This window comes from Corvus kubaryi, unplaced genomic scaffold, assembly GCF_017639235.1.
Source record: "Corvus kubaryi isolate FWS band 111438036 unplaced genomic scaffold, C.kubaryi_AGA036_p1.0 37382, whole genome shotgun sequence".
NCBI classification, from domain to species: domain Eukaryota; kingdom Metazoa; phylum Chordata; class Aves; order Passeriformes; family Corvidae; genus Corvus; species Corvus kubaryi.
The window spans coordinates 4,953,570-4,971,041 of NW_024581124.1; the positions used below are offsets into that span (position 1 = coordinate 4,953,570).

The window sequence follows — 17,472 nt, forward strand, 5'->3', positions numbered from 1 at the left end:
ACCACCCCACACCCCAAAACACCACCCCACACCCCACTGCTGTACCAGGTCCAGGAGCCACCCGAGTCACAGCAGCCAGCAAGGAAATACCCGGTTCTGCAGGGAAATACCCCACCAGCAAGGAAATACCCTGTGTGGTGAGGAAATACCCCATGTGGTGAGGAAATACCCCCCACGGCACTGCCCACCTACTGTCAGGGCACCCCAGGGGGCTGGGTGACATCTCAGTGGTCCCAAGGACCCTACAGTGGAGGGGTGGGTGGAGGAGAGGAGGGACAAGGGGGTTCCCAGCGTGGCAGCGCGTTCCAGGGATGTGGCACCGATGGGGAAATTGGGCGGCAGTCAGGGAACATCCTGCTCGTGGGTGCAAGGGTCAGTAGCGTGCCAAGAGCGCTCTGGTGGGTTTGGCACTGATGCAGGCATGTGACAAAATGCTGAGCAAACACTTCTAAAAAAGCTAAAATATCCCTGTGGCAGCTTTCGGTTCCTCTGCTGCCCCACTGGCTGCCGGGAGGCTGAGGCATGTGGCACAGGACCCGGCTGGACCCAGGGTGCCAGGGGGGCAAAAATCTCCTGAGCACCTCTGCACCAGTGCTGGGTGATGGAGCCAATGCTCCGTGCTCTGCCCCATGGCCAGAGCCATCCCCTGCATCCCAGCAAAGCCCAGGCAGTGCCACCACATGCCAGGCACGCTCATCCCCCTGCGCCAGGCTTGCTGCACCACAACGTTTTGGCTGGCTGCGATTCACGCAGTGGCTTTATCATCCCATGGGATGCTGGCTCCAGTGGCCCTCTCCACTCCACAGCCACTGTTCCTACACAGGGACAATGTCCCTACATGCTGGGCTGTGGCACTTCACCCCACACCAGCATTTGCCAACCAAACTGCCCAGATTCTGCTCCGAGCTTGTGATCCTCACAGCAAACCCACACCTGCTGTGTCCCCAACCCCCTGTATGACACCAAGAGTGTCTCCACCGGACACCTCCTCGGTCACCCAACCACACTGTGTTCAGCCGTGCCTTTTTTTGTTTTCCATCCCCCCCTCCTTCCTCCCTCTCTCAGCCGAGCACTCGGTGTTCTCTGGGGCCGGAAACGCAGCGTGAGAGGGATCAGCCCTTATCAGCATCGAGCTGCACCGAAAAGAAAGTTCTTAGAAGTCGCTCGTGTACGGCGTCATGCACAGGGCTGGTGACACCGCGGTGGCTCCGGCACCCCCGGGCCTGCTGGCGACAGTGATTGCAGCTGTGCCGTGCTGCAATCACTGTCACCGGGCTGCCGTGAGCCGCCGCGCTGGCGCCGGGGCTTTATCCCGAAGGAATTTGGTTTTTCTGCCACCTTTGGAACGTAACCGTGCCCTGTGCAAAGTCCTGTGCGGAGAAAGTGAAACGATTGCTCATCCTGGCTGCTTTCCCACACGGGGGCTGTGACGTCCAGCATGACCCTGAGCGGGTTTTATCAACATCCCAACCACAGCGCTGGGGTCGGCTTCTTAGGAAATCGGGAAATTCCAGGAAAAGGGAGTTCGGAGAAGCCCCCTGTGTGTCTTGGTGTGGAGAGCGCAGCTGGAGCGTGAAGGGAGAAGGAAATGATGCAGCACAGAGATACGGTGCCTGAAAAAGCAGGCTGGCTTCGGAGAAGTGCCTGCCGCAGGCACGGTGCCCCCGCTCCCGGAGAGCCGCACCTGACCGCAAGATGCCCGGCTCGATGCGGCCGCTACCGGGAAAGGGAGTTCTCAGTAACCAAAAGTGCACACTCAACACACCAAGTGCTCACCCACGGGCTCCTTCTCGGCAAGAGGTGCCCCAGCAGCCCTGTGGGGATGGGTAACCCCCGCTGCCACCTGGGTTGGGGTGCTCAGCATGCTCAGGATGGGATGAAATGTTTGGGATGTTGCTCCAGCTCAGCCCCAACCCCACTAGCATCAGCTTCCACATGGAGATTCACCTCACTGCTCCCCAAAGGATCCTGTGCAAATGGGGGAAAGCCCAGCATGAGGCTGAGCACCCCCCAAAATCACCTGGGACGGGGCATCCCATGAAGCTGTACTCCCAAGCCCCCAGAACAGAGCTGCTACCCTGCCACTGCTGTGGCATTCCCGGCATTCCCAGTCCTGGCACACAAAACTGGGCATCCTGGGCTCTGCCATGGGTCATTCTCCAGCTCCAGCAGGTCCCTCACACCTCTCCAACAAGGATATTTGGGATTTATGGGGTTTTTCACAGCAAAGCTCCTTCCAGCTCGCCCACCTGTGCCAGGAAAGCCCTCCCCACAACGCTGTGAGCTACTGCCTTAAGGAGCACGTCCTGTCTGGATGCTCAGGGGACATTGAGGGTGCTGGGGGAGCTTTTGCCACTCAGTTGAGGAGAAAGGCGGCTCTCCAAGAATGAGAGTGGTGGCACAGCAACGATGGCAGTGGCACGATGATGACAGCAGTGGAATGGTGACGATGGCAGTGTCTTGGTGATGATGGCAGCAGTGCAGTGATGAGGGTGGTGGTCTGACATTGATGGCAGTGGTGGCGCAGCGATGATGACAGCAGTGGCATGGCGATGACAGCAGTGTCATGGTGACAGTGGCAGTGGCACAGTGATGATGGCAGTGGCACAGTGATGACAGCACTGTCGCTGTGACAATGGCAGTGGCACCAAGATGATGATAGTGGCACCATGATGATGATGGTGGCATGGTGATGATGACAGTGGCTGGGCCAGCAGGCTGAGTTTGCACAGAGCAAATCCTTCGAGAGCACCGGGAGCTGCCCCCGGCCCCTCCACGCTCCAGGGGTTTCCCCGTGCCGGCTCTCACTTCCACTCTGAGTCACTGGTGGGAGGTGGGGAAGTGCCCGAGCCCTTGTGCAAGGTCCCCAACGGATACAGGCGAGATTTGTCACTTCTTGTAAATCACGGAGCTCTGTGTCCCTTACGCAAGGGACAAACCTCAGCCAGAGCTGCAGCGCTGAGCCCAGCTCGGCCTGGCTGTGCTGGATGGACACAAAACCATATCCTGTGCCTGCAGCTCTGGGGGAAGTTGTGAAGTTTTCCAGGAGCATGGATACACGCAGATCTTCTCCAGGGAATGCTGGGTGAACAGGGTGGGAAACACATCCCCTGGTGCTGGGGCAGGGCAGGGGGAGGCAGAGGGGCCCTGCAGGGGCTGTGAGGGCTTCAAGGGTCCTGCTGGAGGATGCGAAGTGTCTGCTGGAACAGCCATTGTCCTCGGGGATTCACACCATGTGTAATCCCAGCCTTCATACTCGGGGATTCTGTGTGGCAGGAAATCCCAGTGGTTGCCCTTGGGAGTTTCACCATAGTTAAACCCAACGCTCATCCTTGAGGACTTTGCACCATGGATAATCCCAGTATGTGTCCTTAGGTGTTTACACCACAGCTAATCCTGGTGTTCATCCTCAGGGATCTGCACATGACTGATCCCTCTGTCCTCCAGCAGCTAATCCCAGTGCTCCGGGGGAGCTGACAGCACAGCTCATCCCAGTGCTCTTCCTCGGGTATTTGCACCACGGCTCATCCCAAGGGAAGAGGTCCACCCTGGACAGCCCCTGCCAGTGCTGGTTGTTGGGACAGGGACTGGAATCCCACTGATCTGGGCCTTCCATGCCTGCTGCAGGAACCCCTAGCTCAGCTCAGCTCCCCCTGGCCCCAGGGTGACACATTCCCAAAACATTCCTGCCTCTCTGCAGGTGGAGACTGCTCATTTGGAAACCTGACAGCAGCTCTGTTCTGGGCTTGGGGAACTGGAGCTCAGAGGTTCCCTGACTCAAACAGGAGCACGGGAGGTGATTCCCACTACCGGCTGCTGTGCGAGCTTAACATCCCCCAGCCCCTGGTCATGACCTCCCAAAAAACCCTCTCCGCCCCCCCCAAAGCTCCTCCAGCATCCTCAACCCGACACCAGAGGCACAAAGGAGTTTCCAGGACAGCCTGTCTCCGAGCATCCCGCGGGCCGTGGCAGGGGACAGAGCCGTCCCCGAGGGGACCGAGCTCAGCAGTGACAAGAGGCACCGTTGTGCTGGCCTGAAGCGCTGGCTCGGGGGCGGCCGGGGCACAAAGATCCCTCTGTTCCCATTCCGGGCGGCTGCCGAGCGCCGGCGAACGGCGATGGGAGAGAACACAGCCCGGACCCCACCGCCCCCCTGAGCTCCGATTTCCTACTAAATTCAACTGGGGTGCTGTAAAACAACACCCCAAGAGCCGCCGGGTGAATCTGTGGGGTGGGATGCGGGGGGTTCAGGCAGGAAGCCCCACCCATCCCTGGGGCTGGTGGCTCCTCTTTGTGCATTGATAAACCTCCCTGCTCTGCACGAATGAGCCAGCATTCCCAAACTGCTGCAAAGCCCCCCAGAACCCTGCAAAGACCCCAAAACCCTGCAAAGCCCCCCAAAACCAGTGAGCCCAGTGGCTCACAGCAGGGCTGAGGGAGATGGGGGCTATAAAAAGGATCTGTAAACAGTCGGCATTCGCCAGCCCCTTGATTTTTATTTTTTTGAAATTTATTTTATGCCAAATTCGGTTCCAGCGTGGGCTGCCTTAATAATTTCCTGGAATAAATAACGAGCATGGAAAGTAAACAAGGTGTCTGTGTGCAAGTGGGAGCCGCAGCAGCCGGGACTGAGTCACCCCAAACCTCGGCCCCAGAGGGATGGGGGGGTCCAGCATGGACCCTGCAAGCTCCCCACAGTCACTGGGATGGGCTGGGATTTTCTGTCATCCCAAGGTTTTGCATCATCCAGGGGGTTTTGCATCACCCAGGATGGTGGAGAAGGTTCAAAATGCCGTGAGGGAGCATTCAATCCCACGGGATGGGTATTTTCATCCCTGCCCCTTGCCCAGGGCTGTGCCTGGCTGGAGGAAGTGAGTTTGCCCAAAATGTTCGCTTTTAAATAGCCCCAAAATGACATTGAGCATCACAGTGCCCATCACAGAGACTGGAGTTGGGACCTGGTGGGAAGGAGCAGGGTCCACCCCAGCCGAGCTGCCACCACGGCTGGGATGAATCCTTGAATCCTTCCAGACCTCGCGCTGCCTGCGCAGGCTCTCATAAATATTTACCTTTGAAAGACGCAGCTCTCAGCCTCGAAACAACCACATCCTGGGCCGTGAAAAGAGAAAAAAAAAAAAAAAGAAGAAAAAGGGGAAAAAAAGAGAAGACAACCACCCAAAAAAGCCCCACTAGGCATCTCACATCAGCTGCGGGGACCCAGCGCCCACCAGCACCCACAGCTCTTCTCACCCCAGCTGTGGGAAGCTTTGCTGGGGGGAAGCGACGCGTTCCCTGAGTGCTTTCCCAGTCCCTTTTCCTGTGGTTTGCTCAATATCTCCATGTTTTGCTCACTTCTCAGGCAGCACGTGTTGCTTTCCACCCCGAGCAGCTCTGCAGCATCCCTTCGAGGGACACTCCGATAAACAGGGAGGGCACAGCAATGGGACAACACCCCCCGGGAAGGGCGGATTTTAAAGGATGGGATTAAAAGGACGGAATCTTTCCGAGCCCACAACCCCAGAGTTCAATGAAGCACAGGTTGGGGTCCGTCCTGCACCCTTCACCTCACACCCAGCTCACCCCGGCGAGCCCCATCCCAGCAACAGTTTCCAAAATAAGAAACTCCGCTCTTCAGCAATTAACGCCGGGGCTGTGGTTACGCTGCTAAAAGTGTTTTTTCCGTGCATGACCAAGGATGGAAAAAGTTGTGGTTAATAAATGACAAATAACCTTTGTCTCCTCGCCCTCCCCCCCACCCCGCCGCGCGCCCTCACCCCGCGATACCCAAAAACAGAGCAGGGAGGAGGGGGAAGAGAGCAAAAGTCACCACCAAAATCTCACAAAGCCCTGAGGCCGCTCAGCCCTCGGTGCCTTCGAAGAACAGCGGGTGCCGAGAGCGCGGCGCCAGAGAGAGGCTGCCCGAGGGTTTTGGGGCAGCTCCGGGTGCCTTCAGGGGAGGTTTCGCCTCTCCCAAGGGATTTTCAGGACACCCAAAGCCCTCCAGGTCATCATCACAGCAGTTTTGCCAGCTCCTGGCTGTGTGGTCCTTGGGAGAGGCCGTGAGAGGGATGTGGTCCTTGGGGTTGCCAGGAAAGGGATGCAATCCTTGAGGATGCTGGGAGCAGGATCACAGAATCACAGAATGATATGGGTTGGAAGAGACCTTCAGAGGCCACCCAGTCCAATCCCTCTGCAATGAGCAGGGACATCACCTAGATCAGGATGAAGGCCCTGGAAATGCCAAAAAAGGGATGCAGTCCCTGGGAATGCCAGGAGAGGGATGCTGGGAGCAGGACGTTTGGAGAGGGATCAGACTCACGGAATAGTTTGGGCTGGAAAAGATCTTGAAAAGACAGCAAGTCCAACCCCCTGCAGCGAGCAGGGACATCTCCAGCTGCATCAGGACAGGATGCAGCCCCTGGAGATTCCTGGAGAAGGATACCAGGAGAGAGATGAAGTCCCTGAGGATACAGGGAGAAGGATACTGGGAGAGGGATGAAGTCCCTGGGAATGCCAGGAAAAGGATGCCAGGAGAGGGATGCAGTCCCTGGGGATGCAGACTGACACAAACATGCTCTTTCCTGGCCCAGGGACGGGATGATGGGATGCTGACCTGCTTCCCATCACAGGCAAAACTCTTCTCATGGTGCTCCAGGGAGTAAAGCTCCCCCTCCACCACAGGCCCTCCATTTATCCTTGGCTGAGTCGCTCAGGCCACGTTTGAGCAGCTCCAGGAGGAGCAGGGACAAGGAACGGGAACCAAAACACTGGGATGTGCCCCATCCCGTGCCAGACCAGCTGCCACCCACAGCCCCAAGCACCAAAAATCAGGGACAGGAACCTGCTGGCTCAGGAGGTGGCAGTTCTCAGAAACCAGATTCAGGTGAAAGGGGTAAAAAAAAGAAAAAACATCGAAAAAATGAGAGAGAAAAAAAAAAAGGAAGTCAGAGCAGTCTCACACTGAGCAGAGATAAAAATACTGCTCCTCCCGTGGCTGCGGTGAAGACTTCGAGCCGTGGCAGAGGCTCCAAGGGCTTTCTCCGGAAGGAGTCTTCCCGGCTAGTCCCGGCGTGCCATCAATTTACGGGATGCACTGGATTTCATTAAAATGCTATAAAGAAAGCAGCACAAATGCAAATCCCATTTCCCTTCCCCTTCCTGTAAAAACATCTGGTCAACAGAAACGGCTCGGGACATTTCCGCTGCGAATCACGGCTTTCACGGAGTTTGGGATTTGGCCATTTAAGAGGTATTTGGGGCTGGGGCTCAGCTGAGGAACAGGGCGGCCCCAAGGCAGACAAACCTGGGTTTGCCAGCTTTGGTTTAAATTTATGAAGGTGGAGACACCTCAGTGGTACGCAGTCCTAAAGGTCATATGGGATTAAAGGGTGTGGGAGTGGAGAAAGCCCTTAATGCCTCTAAGGAAATCAGGGAGGACTGGTGAGCATCGCCCTCATGATGGATATCAGAGAATCCACCAGGGCTGCAATTGCAGGACCATGCCCAGGGTTTTCCAGTGGCACATATATATATATATATATATAGCCATATATACAAACACTACAAGTATCCTGATATCCTACTCCAGATGCTCCTCCACTGAGCATCCTCACCTCGCTCCTCACACCCCAGCACCCTCTGGAATGTCCCCAGGGTGGCATCCAGGTGCCCCCCAATGCTGTGCCCTGCAGCCAAGCCGTGACCTTCTCCCAGGGGAGCACCAAATCCCATTACCTCCAAATCCCTCCTTTGCAAAGTCATTTTTCCAGTGCTCGAGGGAGGAGGGAGTGATGCCAAAACCAAGCCAGCTGCGGCTGTGAACATGGGAAGGGGAGCTGCTCCCTCTCCCAAAATCCTCATCTCCTCTGGCACACGCCTGGGGCAGGGGATGCCCACTCCAGGCAGTGCCGTAGGGATCACCGGATTCTCCAGCACAGCTCCCTGACCCCTTCACCCAGCACAGCCACCCAAGCAGTAAATGGGATCAGGGCTCTTCAAAGCCCCCACTCCCTTTGATGCCGGGCACGTTACAGGATTAAGCTCAGAGGGCCCATTGGAGCACCAGGAGAAACGGGGGAAAATGAGATAAAAGCTGCCAAAAGCAGCAGGACCCCCCTCCTTTCTCCACACACCTGCCTTTTCCAAGGTCATTCCAAGGGGATGGATGTTTGGGGGCTTGGCTTGATGCCGTAAAGCCCTGAGGCTGAGCTGAAATTTCAATTGCATCCTATTATTTGCCAGGTGGGAAGGGGAGGAAGGGGGAAGAAAGAGGAGGAAGGGAGTAGGGTGCTTCCAGGGAGACCCTGAGGGTGACCAACCTCACAGTCCAGAGACCAGTTGGGGTTAAAAAAGCCCAAGAACTGGTTTTACAGTTCCTTATTAAAAACCATCAATTTTCTAAGGTGATCAACAGCATCCTCAAATCCGGAACAGACCCATGAGATGGGGAAAAGGCAGTGGCAAAGCCCTGGGAGCATCCCAGGGCAGGAGCTTTGAAGGGAAGGGGCTCCTCACAGCCATTCCCGGGAGGTTGTTGGTTGTTATTTAGTTATTTTAAAGGAAAATAACCCCCCAACAAACTGTTCTGTTCTCACTGCTCCGTGGTTTGCCCCCGTGCTGGGTTTGGGGAGTGGCAGCCACCAGCACCGTGGGGGAATTTCCACCGCCCCCGGAATTCAACCGCAGTCACTGGGAAAGGGTCTGGATTGATTGTGCTGTAAAGGAGATGGGAGCTGGCCCTGGCCCAGAGAATTGGAAAGGAAGGAGCCGCCCTGAGAATATTTGCACAGGAAGCAATTTAATCCAGAGACTTGCAAAATCCAACAAGGAACATCCCCCACTTCCGCAGCCCTGGCTGAGAAACCCCCAGCTCGGGGCTCCGGGGACCGTGGGGTCTCCGGCCTCGTGGTGATGTGGAGCACCAGGAAATCTCCATCCCCTGGAGACTGCAAGGAATAATGCTCAGAGCAGAGGGGGAACTCAGTGTCTTCTTTGAAGTGTCTCCCACCCCTGAGTCAAAGCTGGTCAGGGAATGTGGGGAGAGGAAGAATGTGCTGGGCTTGTTTCCCAAGGGGGAGGGAAACAAATAAAGAAAAAGGGAGGAGAGGAATAAAAAAGGGGGGGGGGGTAAAGGGGAAAAAAGATGGGGGCAGGAAAAAAAAGGGGGGGGGAATTGAAAAAAGAAAAGGGTAATATAAAAAAAGAAAAAGGGGGGAAAAAAAGAAAAAAAGAGTTTTAAAAAAAGAAAAAGTGGGGGGAAAGGGAAAAAAGGGAGAGAAAAGGGGTGAGGGAGGGGGAAAAGGTGGTGCTACCCAGCTGCTGAAGCGCCCTCCAAGCGCCTCAGAGCACCCCTGACCTCCCTGTGGCCCGGGATGGGGACACACACTCCCATGGGGACAAACAACTGCAACCCTTGACACGACGGAGCAAAACCAGCTTTTACTTTCAGATGTTACAATTTTGACGTTGTTTCTTTTTTCAAATATTTAATATTGGAGTCGTTTGACGGAAATAGCAGGAATTCAGCCAGCTGCTCCCTGACCCTGCTGCCCTGAAGGCAGGGACAAAGCTCCAGCTCTACCGGAGGTTCCTTCTTCCAAAGCACAAGTTTGTCATCAAAGTTAAACGAGCACAGAGGAAAAAAAAATGGAAAAAGAAAGGGAAAATTCATCCCATCGCGCCTGCTCAAGACCTGCCATGTGGAGGAACCGTCTTTTCACAGATTAAACACCCCAGCTCCCCCCACCTCGCTCCCCACTCCCTCACATCCTGCATCATCTCCGCTCCAGCCACGTCCCAGCACCACGGGAGCTCCCTGGAGCAGCCGAGAGCTGAACTTCCAGTCACAAAACTCCTCATGGAAAGTAAAACTACAGGCTCCAATGGGAGCAGAGAAAGGCACCGAGGCCAATTCCTATTTTCCCTTTCCTCTCCCAGCTTGCCCAGGCGAGCAGATGCTCAGGCAGCTGAAGCCACAGCACAGGGGACAGGGTGAATTTGGGGTTCATCAGACTGGGTGCCCCCTCACCTTGCTGGGATGGGTTCATGAGGCCGGGATGAGTGGGATGGAAGCCACCAGCCTCTATCCTCAGCTTGGAAGGCAGGCGCTCTGCTTCCAGCTAGAAAACCCAGTTCTGAGGTCCCAGCAGGGAGAAATGCAATGACATATTGCCCGACTGCAGCAATTAGCACACCTTGGTCTCAGCACCTCTCACTCCCCAAACGTGACCCCACAGGGGTGGCTCTGTCTCCTCCTCAGAAGTGTTAAATAAACAAGGCCCAGCCTCGCGTGGCTGCAGCAGAGGGAAAGGAGCGGCAGAGCAAACCCATCCGGGCCCCTCATGGTGAGAAACCCTCGTGCTGCTGGATGCACCGCAGCCCTGCTCCTCCCTGCAGGATGCTCCGGCATCTGGGCATCATCCCCAAACAAGGGACCCACAGCATCACCCGGCTGGGATGGGCAAGAGGCGGCAGCTCCTTACCTTGGGCGGGTCAAAGAGCTCCAGCACAAACTCCTCGTTGTCGGGCGGCCCCGCTCGCCGCAGCACCAGGCGGCAGCGCTGCCAGCGCGTCCCGCTGTCCAGGGAATTCTCATCCAGCAGCCCGTACTTGAGGAGCCCCTCCTTGCGCACCTCGGGGGGCTGCTCCCGCGACAGCCCCCACGGCAGGATGCGCTTCCCCAGTCCCGGCTTGAGAGCCGCCTCCGCCGCCTCCCCATCGCCATCCCCGGGGAGGGCATCCGAGGAGCGGCGGCGGAAGAGGCTGCGCCAGCTCCTGCGCAGCTGGCTGAGCGAGAAGGGCCTCCGCGCCGGCCCCGCCAGCTCCTCCGAGCTCCAGGACTTGCGCAGTCCAGAGGGAGCAGCCTCAGGGGCTCGGACAGGCTGCTCGGGACGGGCGCCGGGCTCTCCCTCGGCTTTTGTGGTCACCGTGCCCAGGGAAGCGTCGGTGTGGCGCCGGTGCGTGTCCCGGTAATCCCGCGCCGGGCCGGCGGGCAGGATACGGAGCTGGTTCATGGCGATGCCCTCCTTCACCTCGTGGCAGAAGTACTGCTGGAAGAGGTCGGTGAACTGCACCGAGAAGTTCTCGGCGGCCAGGAGGTCATGGTGCGGGTGCTCGGTGGCGAAGCGCAGGTAGTGCCGCGCCAGCTCCTTGGCGGTGCTGATGGCGTGCAGCTCGCAGAACTCATGCCAGCCCCGGGGATGCGCTGGCGTGCCGGCCGGCAGCGAGTGTCCATTCATTGCCGAGGCTCCAGCAAGGCGGCCACGCTGCAAGACAGAGCACACGGGTGGTGAAAGCAGTCCCCACTGTCGCCACGTGTCCCCCGCGCCCGGCAACCCCTGGCTGGCATGGCCATACCCCACTCGGAATGTGTATCCACAGGGCAGCAGCCCGGGGAAGGCTGTGGTCAGCTGGGTCCCACTCGGAGCTGCCTCATTCCCATGGATACATTGGAAATGGCCAGGGGACAACTGCTTCCCAGGGAGCAGCACGGCCACATGACCAACCACTATGGCCACCGGCGGCCACCAGCAGTGGCCACGCGGGGCTCCCAGCCCCCCAGCCCAGCCGCAGCTCCTAACACGCCCATCCCCACCTGGCAGGGCCGTGCCTCAGTTTCCCCACCTGCGCGGTGGGGAGCGGGCAGATCCCGGTGCGGGGCGTCTGCGCGGCTTCCTGCCAGCACAGCTGCCTGCAGCTGCCCGCCGCCCGCGGGGACGCCTGGCCCGGCCACATCCGCCCGGCTCCTGCCAAGGCTCCGCAGCGCCGGTGGGTTTTCCCTCCAGGGACCTATTTCAACGGAGCTGATAAAACTGGAACGGGGGCGGGAGGGGAGGAAACAACGTGAAAAGCTGCAGAAATCCAGGGATGGAGCTGCCTCGCTGCCAGATCCTCCCGGCCCCACCGGCCTGGGGAGAGGCGGCCACGCCGCCGGCACTGCCCGGGGTGAGCGCGCGTTCCTGAGGGGATGCTCCGCTGCCTGCGGGACCGGAGAGCTGCCGGGCTCTGGCAAACCACACCGTATCTCTGCCCCCAGCAGATTTGGCTGCGAGGCCAATCTGGCACCGTGGCTGGCGTGCAGCCGGCCCGGCGTGCCCGGCTGAGCCGGCAGCGGTGCTCCCCGGGGCCGGCCCCGCTGCTCACCAGCGAACCTCGTGCTCGCCCGGGGCACTTATCGGGGCCGTGCACTCCGCTCAGGAAGGAAACGTCGGCCAACCCACCCGGATCCTGCCGCGCCGGCACGGGCACCACCGCCTCCCCGAAACTCCAGCAGCAGCACCCCGGCTGCTGGGAGGGGAGGAAAAGCGGATTGCTTTTGTCAGGGGGAGGAAAAATATTAAAAAAAAAAAAAACCCTGAGGGGCCAGGAGGAAGCGAGCGGGCGATGAGGAACGCGCAGGCACAGGGGATCGTGTTTGCAGCCGGCGTGGTGATAACGCCGGGAAGCGGGGCTCTATCTCTGCCCACCCGCTGCCCAGCCGAGCACGTCCCGCGAAGGTTGCAGGCGAGGGGAGATGTTATCTGCGCCCCGCCAGCCCCGGCTTCTCAGAAGAGCCGCCCAAGGCTCGGGGCCGTGCGGTGTCCCGGCAGTGCAGGGCATGCGCCCGCCGCAGCCCGGCCGAATGCCCCGGCAGGGCCCCGTCTATCAGCGCCGCCAGCCTGCCGGTGACTCAGCATCCTCCGCCGCGCTCCCGCTTCCTCCCGGCACCCGGGAATCGCCGCCGCACCACCCACGCCGCCGGCACGCTCAGAGGGATGCGCCCGCAAAACGCGGAGGGAAGCGGGGCACTCGTGCGAATGGCTCCACAGGCAGGTGGGAGATTCCCAGGACAGGGAATTCGCCTTCCAAGATTCCAGGCTCGCTTCGCGCCAGCTTCGGGAGAGGTTTGTGGCGCAGGAAAAGCCGGGCTTCGTCTGTGCCACGCGGTGGGAAGCAGCCGAAGGCTGTCTCCAGTGGCAACGTGCTTTTCCAACATGACGATGGGAAATAACTCCCCAGTGCTTCCTCCTCCCGGCACTGGCGCAATGCCGACCTCACTGCTTCTGCCTGGCGCACTTCCCACGTGGAAAGATCGATCCCGGATGAATCCATGCTGGAGTTACCACAGCAGCCTCCCGCTCTTCTGCTCAGTCCCAGGTTCCAGCAGCAACATCCACAGGGATGTGAGTTCCTGCTGCCGGGTGAGCTTCTCCCTGCTCCAGCCCGCTGTGCTCCTCAATGCTGGAATCCAGCTGCTTTAAAGCAGAATTTACATCTTATTCCTCGTATGTCCCCGTGAGGAGCTCCTGGCCATCCTGCAGGTTGGATGAAGTACTTCTTGTGAAAACTGATTGCTTTAATTTGCTCTGAATGGAGAATCCAGCCCATCCTTGGACACACCAGGGACTAGTTGGGATGGGGGGCTTCTATCCCTGCCAGCTGCTGGAAGAGCTGTACATCACCCAGCCCGCCCCACCTCGGGGCTGTTCTTGGGTGCTGAGGTTGTTTTGGGGTGCTGAGGTTGTTTTGGGGTGCTGGGCCAGGAGCTCGAGGAAGAGCGGGACGGGACGGACCGGCCGCGGTGGCTTTGATGTGGGCTGGGACAGCGAGCTGGGGCTTGTGCAGGATCCAGCCCTGCAGCCCAGCCACCCCCAGGAGCTTCCCTTAAACTCTTGCCCAACCTGAGCGTTGCTGCAGCGGCGGTGCCAGCACCGACCGGGATGGGAATCTGCGCCTGGATCCAGCAATGGGTTATTTGTCCCAGTAAATGCATTTGTTGTTTAATTGCAGCCAGAGGAGCCGGCAGCACCAAGCAGTGCCAGGGCAGTGCTGGGAGCCAGCGCCGCAATCCTGCCACCCGCTCCCGGGGGATGAGCATTCAGAGCCAGCTGGCCTCACCACGGAGGAGCTGCCAGATCCAACTCACCACCTTCCTGCCACGGAACAGCCATCCAAGGGCTGTGGCCACGCAGGAAGGTCACCCTTCAGCACCCAGCGCTGCAAATCCGGCCTCAAGGGGAAGTGTGAGGGAGCAGAGCCCACGCGGCCGTGCCCAGTGCCCTATGCCCAGCCCTGCTCACACACTGTGTGCTGGCAGCCCTGGAGCACGTGCAGCACCACCACCCGAAAATGAAACCGGCCCCACTCGCTGCCAGTTCCACGCCAGGAAAATGCACGCCAGCGACGTGAATAGGAAATGTGATTGATGCGCTGGCTCTCCCAGAAATAACTGTTCCCAACCGGAGGAGAAGCGTCCGGAGGCATTTGCAGCTCCCTTTATAAGCACAGGACTATTCAAAACTCATCCCAAGGACTATTTTCAGGAGAGGGTGAAGCGAGGGGCTGGGAGACGCCCTGGCCGGCCCCACAGCTCCCCGCTTCCCCAGTGGCAGAAATACAAAGTTCCCACAATCCCAAGAGCGGGAACATTGTTCCTTCCCAGGATGTCCTCCATGAAAAGAGCTATTCTGAGCTGGCTGCAGCCTTTCTTGGCATGGCCACGCAGCCGCTCCGAGGCGGCTATAAAAGGCTGGGTTACAATGAACGGCACTTTTCAATGGAAGAGCATCCGGCACGGCGGGTTCAGGGGGATGCAGGTCCCTGGGAGATCCAGCCAGCCACAGGTGGGCTTGCAAGGGCAAGGTGGTGCAGAGCAGGTCCCCAGGATGGGGATGGTGCAGCCTTCTCTCTGCATCCCAATCCCCCGTAGATGGCAGATGCTGGAGGAACATCTGGATGCACCCCCGGATTGAGGGGGATAAGCAGGGTGCTGCAGCCTTTTGGGGGTGGGCACGGAGATGCTGCCACTCAGGGAGGCAGGAGGGGAAAGTGCAGGGGGAGAGGTGGGGAAAGGGTCTGGCTGCAGCCTCGGGATGTGGGATACACCCAAGTATTTACAGCATCACTATACAACAGCCAAAGCCAGTGCCAGCACAATCCACCGCAGAAACTGTCCTGCTCTTCCCTCTGGAGCAGCCCCCCGTGATGGTGAGAATTCTTTGGGTTTCCTAGAGGGTGATGGCACAACACCATCACTCCCTGTGACCCTCTGCTGTTTCCACACAAGCTGGAGAATCCCACAGGGTCTCGGGAGCTTCCCCCTCTCTTTTTTGTCTGAACCAAACCAGCAAGTTAAAAAGCAAGAAAGGAGCAGGACGGTGAGAACCCCCGATCCACACATCCATACAGGCTGTAGGGAATCCGTTTAAAAGCCAGGGAGGGAAGGCAAGTTTTGCCCTCCTTCCTCTGCTTTCTGACAGGACATAAACACCCCTCTCATTTCACCTCCTGGCACCACACAGCTTTCTATATTGAAGACCCAAACCGGCCTTAATCTACAGCTCTGTGTGGGCTGAGCAGCACCACAGGCCTCTGGGGATGTGGGAGATGTTACAGCACTTCAAATCTGAGGGAAATTCACCTGTTTGGCTTCCCTTGACCACTCCAACAGGACACACAGGATGGAGACAACCCAAACTCATCTCAGGTCAAATCCAAGCTCCACTCTGGCTCGGCCCACAGCAGCTCACCAGGACAAGCAGCTGTGGCCAGCCCATCTCCCCAGAAACCTTCTGCCTTCTTCCATGCCGTGGCATCTGGCACCTTGTAGCCTGGTTTGCACCATCACACTCTCCTACACCCACTGCCTGCGGGGAAAAGCCCGGCAGCGGGGTGGCCTCTTTCGACAGGGCTTGTTTTGTTGCATGAAATGAATCGCTGCGGTGTAGGCGTGGGAGAAACCGGGTGCGGGGAGCGCTCCCGGGGGAGCGGCTGGCTGGGGGTCCCTGGGGACAGCAGGGAGCAGCCGGCAGCTCAGCTCCCAGCCAGCCTGGCTCTCCGGGCTCTCTCCACAGCAGTCCCCCAGGGATTGCTGGATTTGGCCCTTTCTCCTTGCCAAGCCGCGGCAGCACCACAAACCCCACCAGCGATGAGAGCTTGCACTTTCACTTTGTGTCACCCGCCGGGATTTGTCCCGACACCTTCACAGTGTCCGTCAGTCCCACGGGTGTGTGGGTGGGGAGGATTTGCTCTGGCAGAGGATGGAAGATCCCTCAAAAGCCACTGGCATCCGCGCCCCAGTCTCTCCAGCATGACACAGGGTGCTGGCAGATCCGCAGCCCTGTGGGCTCTGGTGAAACCAGATCTTACCAGAGGCAATAAATACATAAAGGTAAAAGAGAAAATAGAAGAAGCTTTGGGGAGAATGCACAGGGATGAGACTCTCCTGCCCCAAAAACAAGTTTAAAAGAAACCCAAAGCATTGTTCTGGTCCCAAACAAGTCGAAGTGAAACCTCCCACTAATTCCATGGGCCTTTAAACTCCAGTCCCATTTCCTGCCAGCAAATCCAAGTGCAGGGAGGACATGCAGGAGCTGGCAGCGCCAGGCCCCTGCACCAGCCACCTCTTCCTCTGGCTGCAGCCCCAAAAAGTCCCTAGGCCACCAGCCCACAACTCCAACACATCTTGAATCAATTTACAACAATATCGAAATCGCAGCTCAACAACTCATCCTGGTTTCCTTGACAATAAATCCCAGCTCGGGCTGCAATGACCGTGTCACTGCCATGAGCCAGTGGGTCCGGGCTCTCTGCGGGTGACCCTGATGGGGTTTGGCACAGGCAGGACTGGGCACACTGGCAGGGCATGGGAAGGCCACGGGGATGCTGACCGCTGGTGCATCGGCCTCGTGCCAAGCCAGGGAGCCAACAAAGTCTGCAGGGAGCAGAGAGTCAGAGGAGCCGCTTGGCAGGCTCCAGGTGGCACCTCCGCTTGGCACTCGCAGTGGGCACGGGGGCAGAAGCAAGGCGTGGCCCCCTTGGGCAGAGCAGGACCCCACAACATGGGGCAGGTGGGCATCACCCCACGGGACCCCCAGAGGAGTCACTGCCATGGCAGGGGCTGCAGGGGTCCAGGGGGAGGCAGAGGAGAGGGGCAGAGCTGGTTCCCTGCATGCTGCACCCCCGGCTCTGGGATCTCCAAAATAGGGATGCTGGGAAACAGGGATCGAGGGATCCCAGAAGAAGAGGTGCTCTGGGGTACTGTGGTGCTAGAAGGATGGGGGTCCCCAGGATGGGGGTCCCCAGGATGGGGGAACACTCCCTGGAACAGGGAGTGCCCACGGGGAAAACGGGAGCTGGGAGACCAAGGGTCCCCGAGGGTGAGCACAGTCCCCGGAAAGAGGCAGCCCGAGCGAAGGGCAGGGATAAGGCTGTGCCGCATAGAAACGGGGTGAGGGGGAAGGGGCTGCTGTCCGAGGGCTGGAGGCTAGCAGAGGAAGGGGCTCACGACCGCAGAACGGGGGCACCGGAGCTCCCCAGGTGAGAGAATCCAGCCCGGGGCTCCCGGGGAAGCTCCGGGGGCTGCACAAGCGGAGCGGCCCCCTCGCTGCTTCCTTCCGCCGCTACTTTCGCTTTGCAGCGGCTGCTTCCCGGGGCCGCCCGTCCCGGTGCAGCCCAGCCCGTCCCGGTGCAGCCCAGCCCAGCCCGTCCCGGTGC

General features: G+C 58.9%; 1 protein-coding gene across 4 annotated transcripts in view; it reads right to left on the reverse strand.

Moving 5' to 3' along the window:
- The window catches only part of SH2B3 (SH2B adaptor protein 3), a 28,457-nt gene that overhangs the window by 7,222 nt on the left and 3,763 nt on the right, over positions 1-17,472 (reverse strand). For all 4 annotated transcript variants that reach the window (XM_042035010.1, XM_042035009.1, XM_042035008.1 and 1 more), the window contains exon 2: positions 10,482-11,264. In XM_042035010.1, coding sequence (XP_041890944.1) covers positions 10,482-11,237 — 756 coding nt within the window. In that variant the 5' untranslated portion in view covers positions 11,238-11,264. The remainder of the gene's footprint in view (positions 1-10,481; positions 11,265-17,472) is intronic.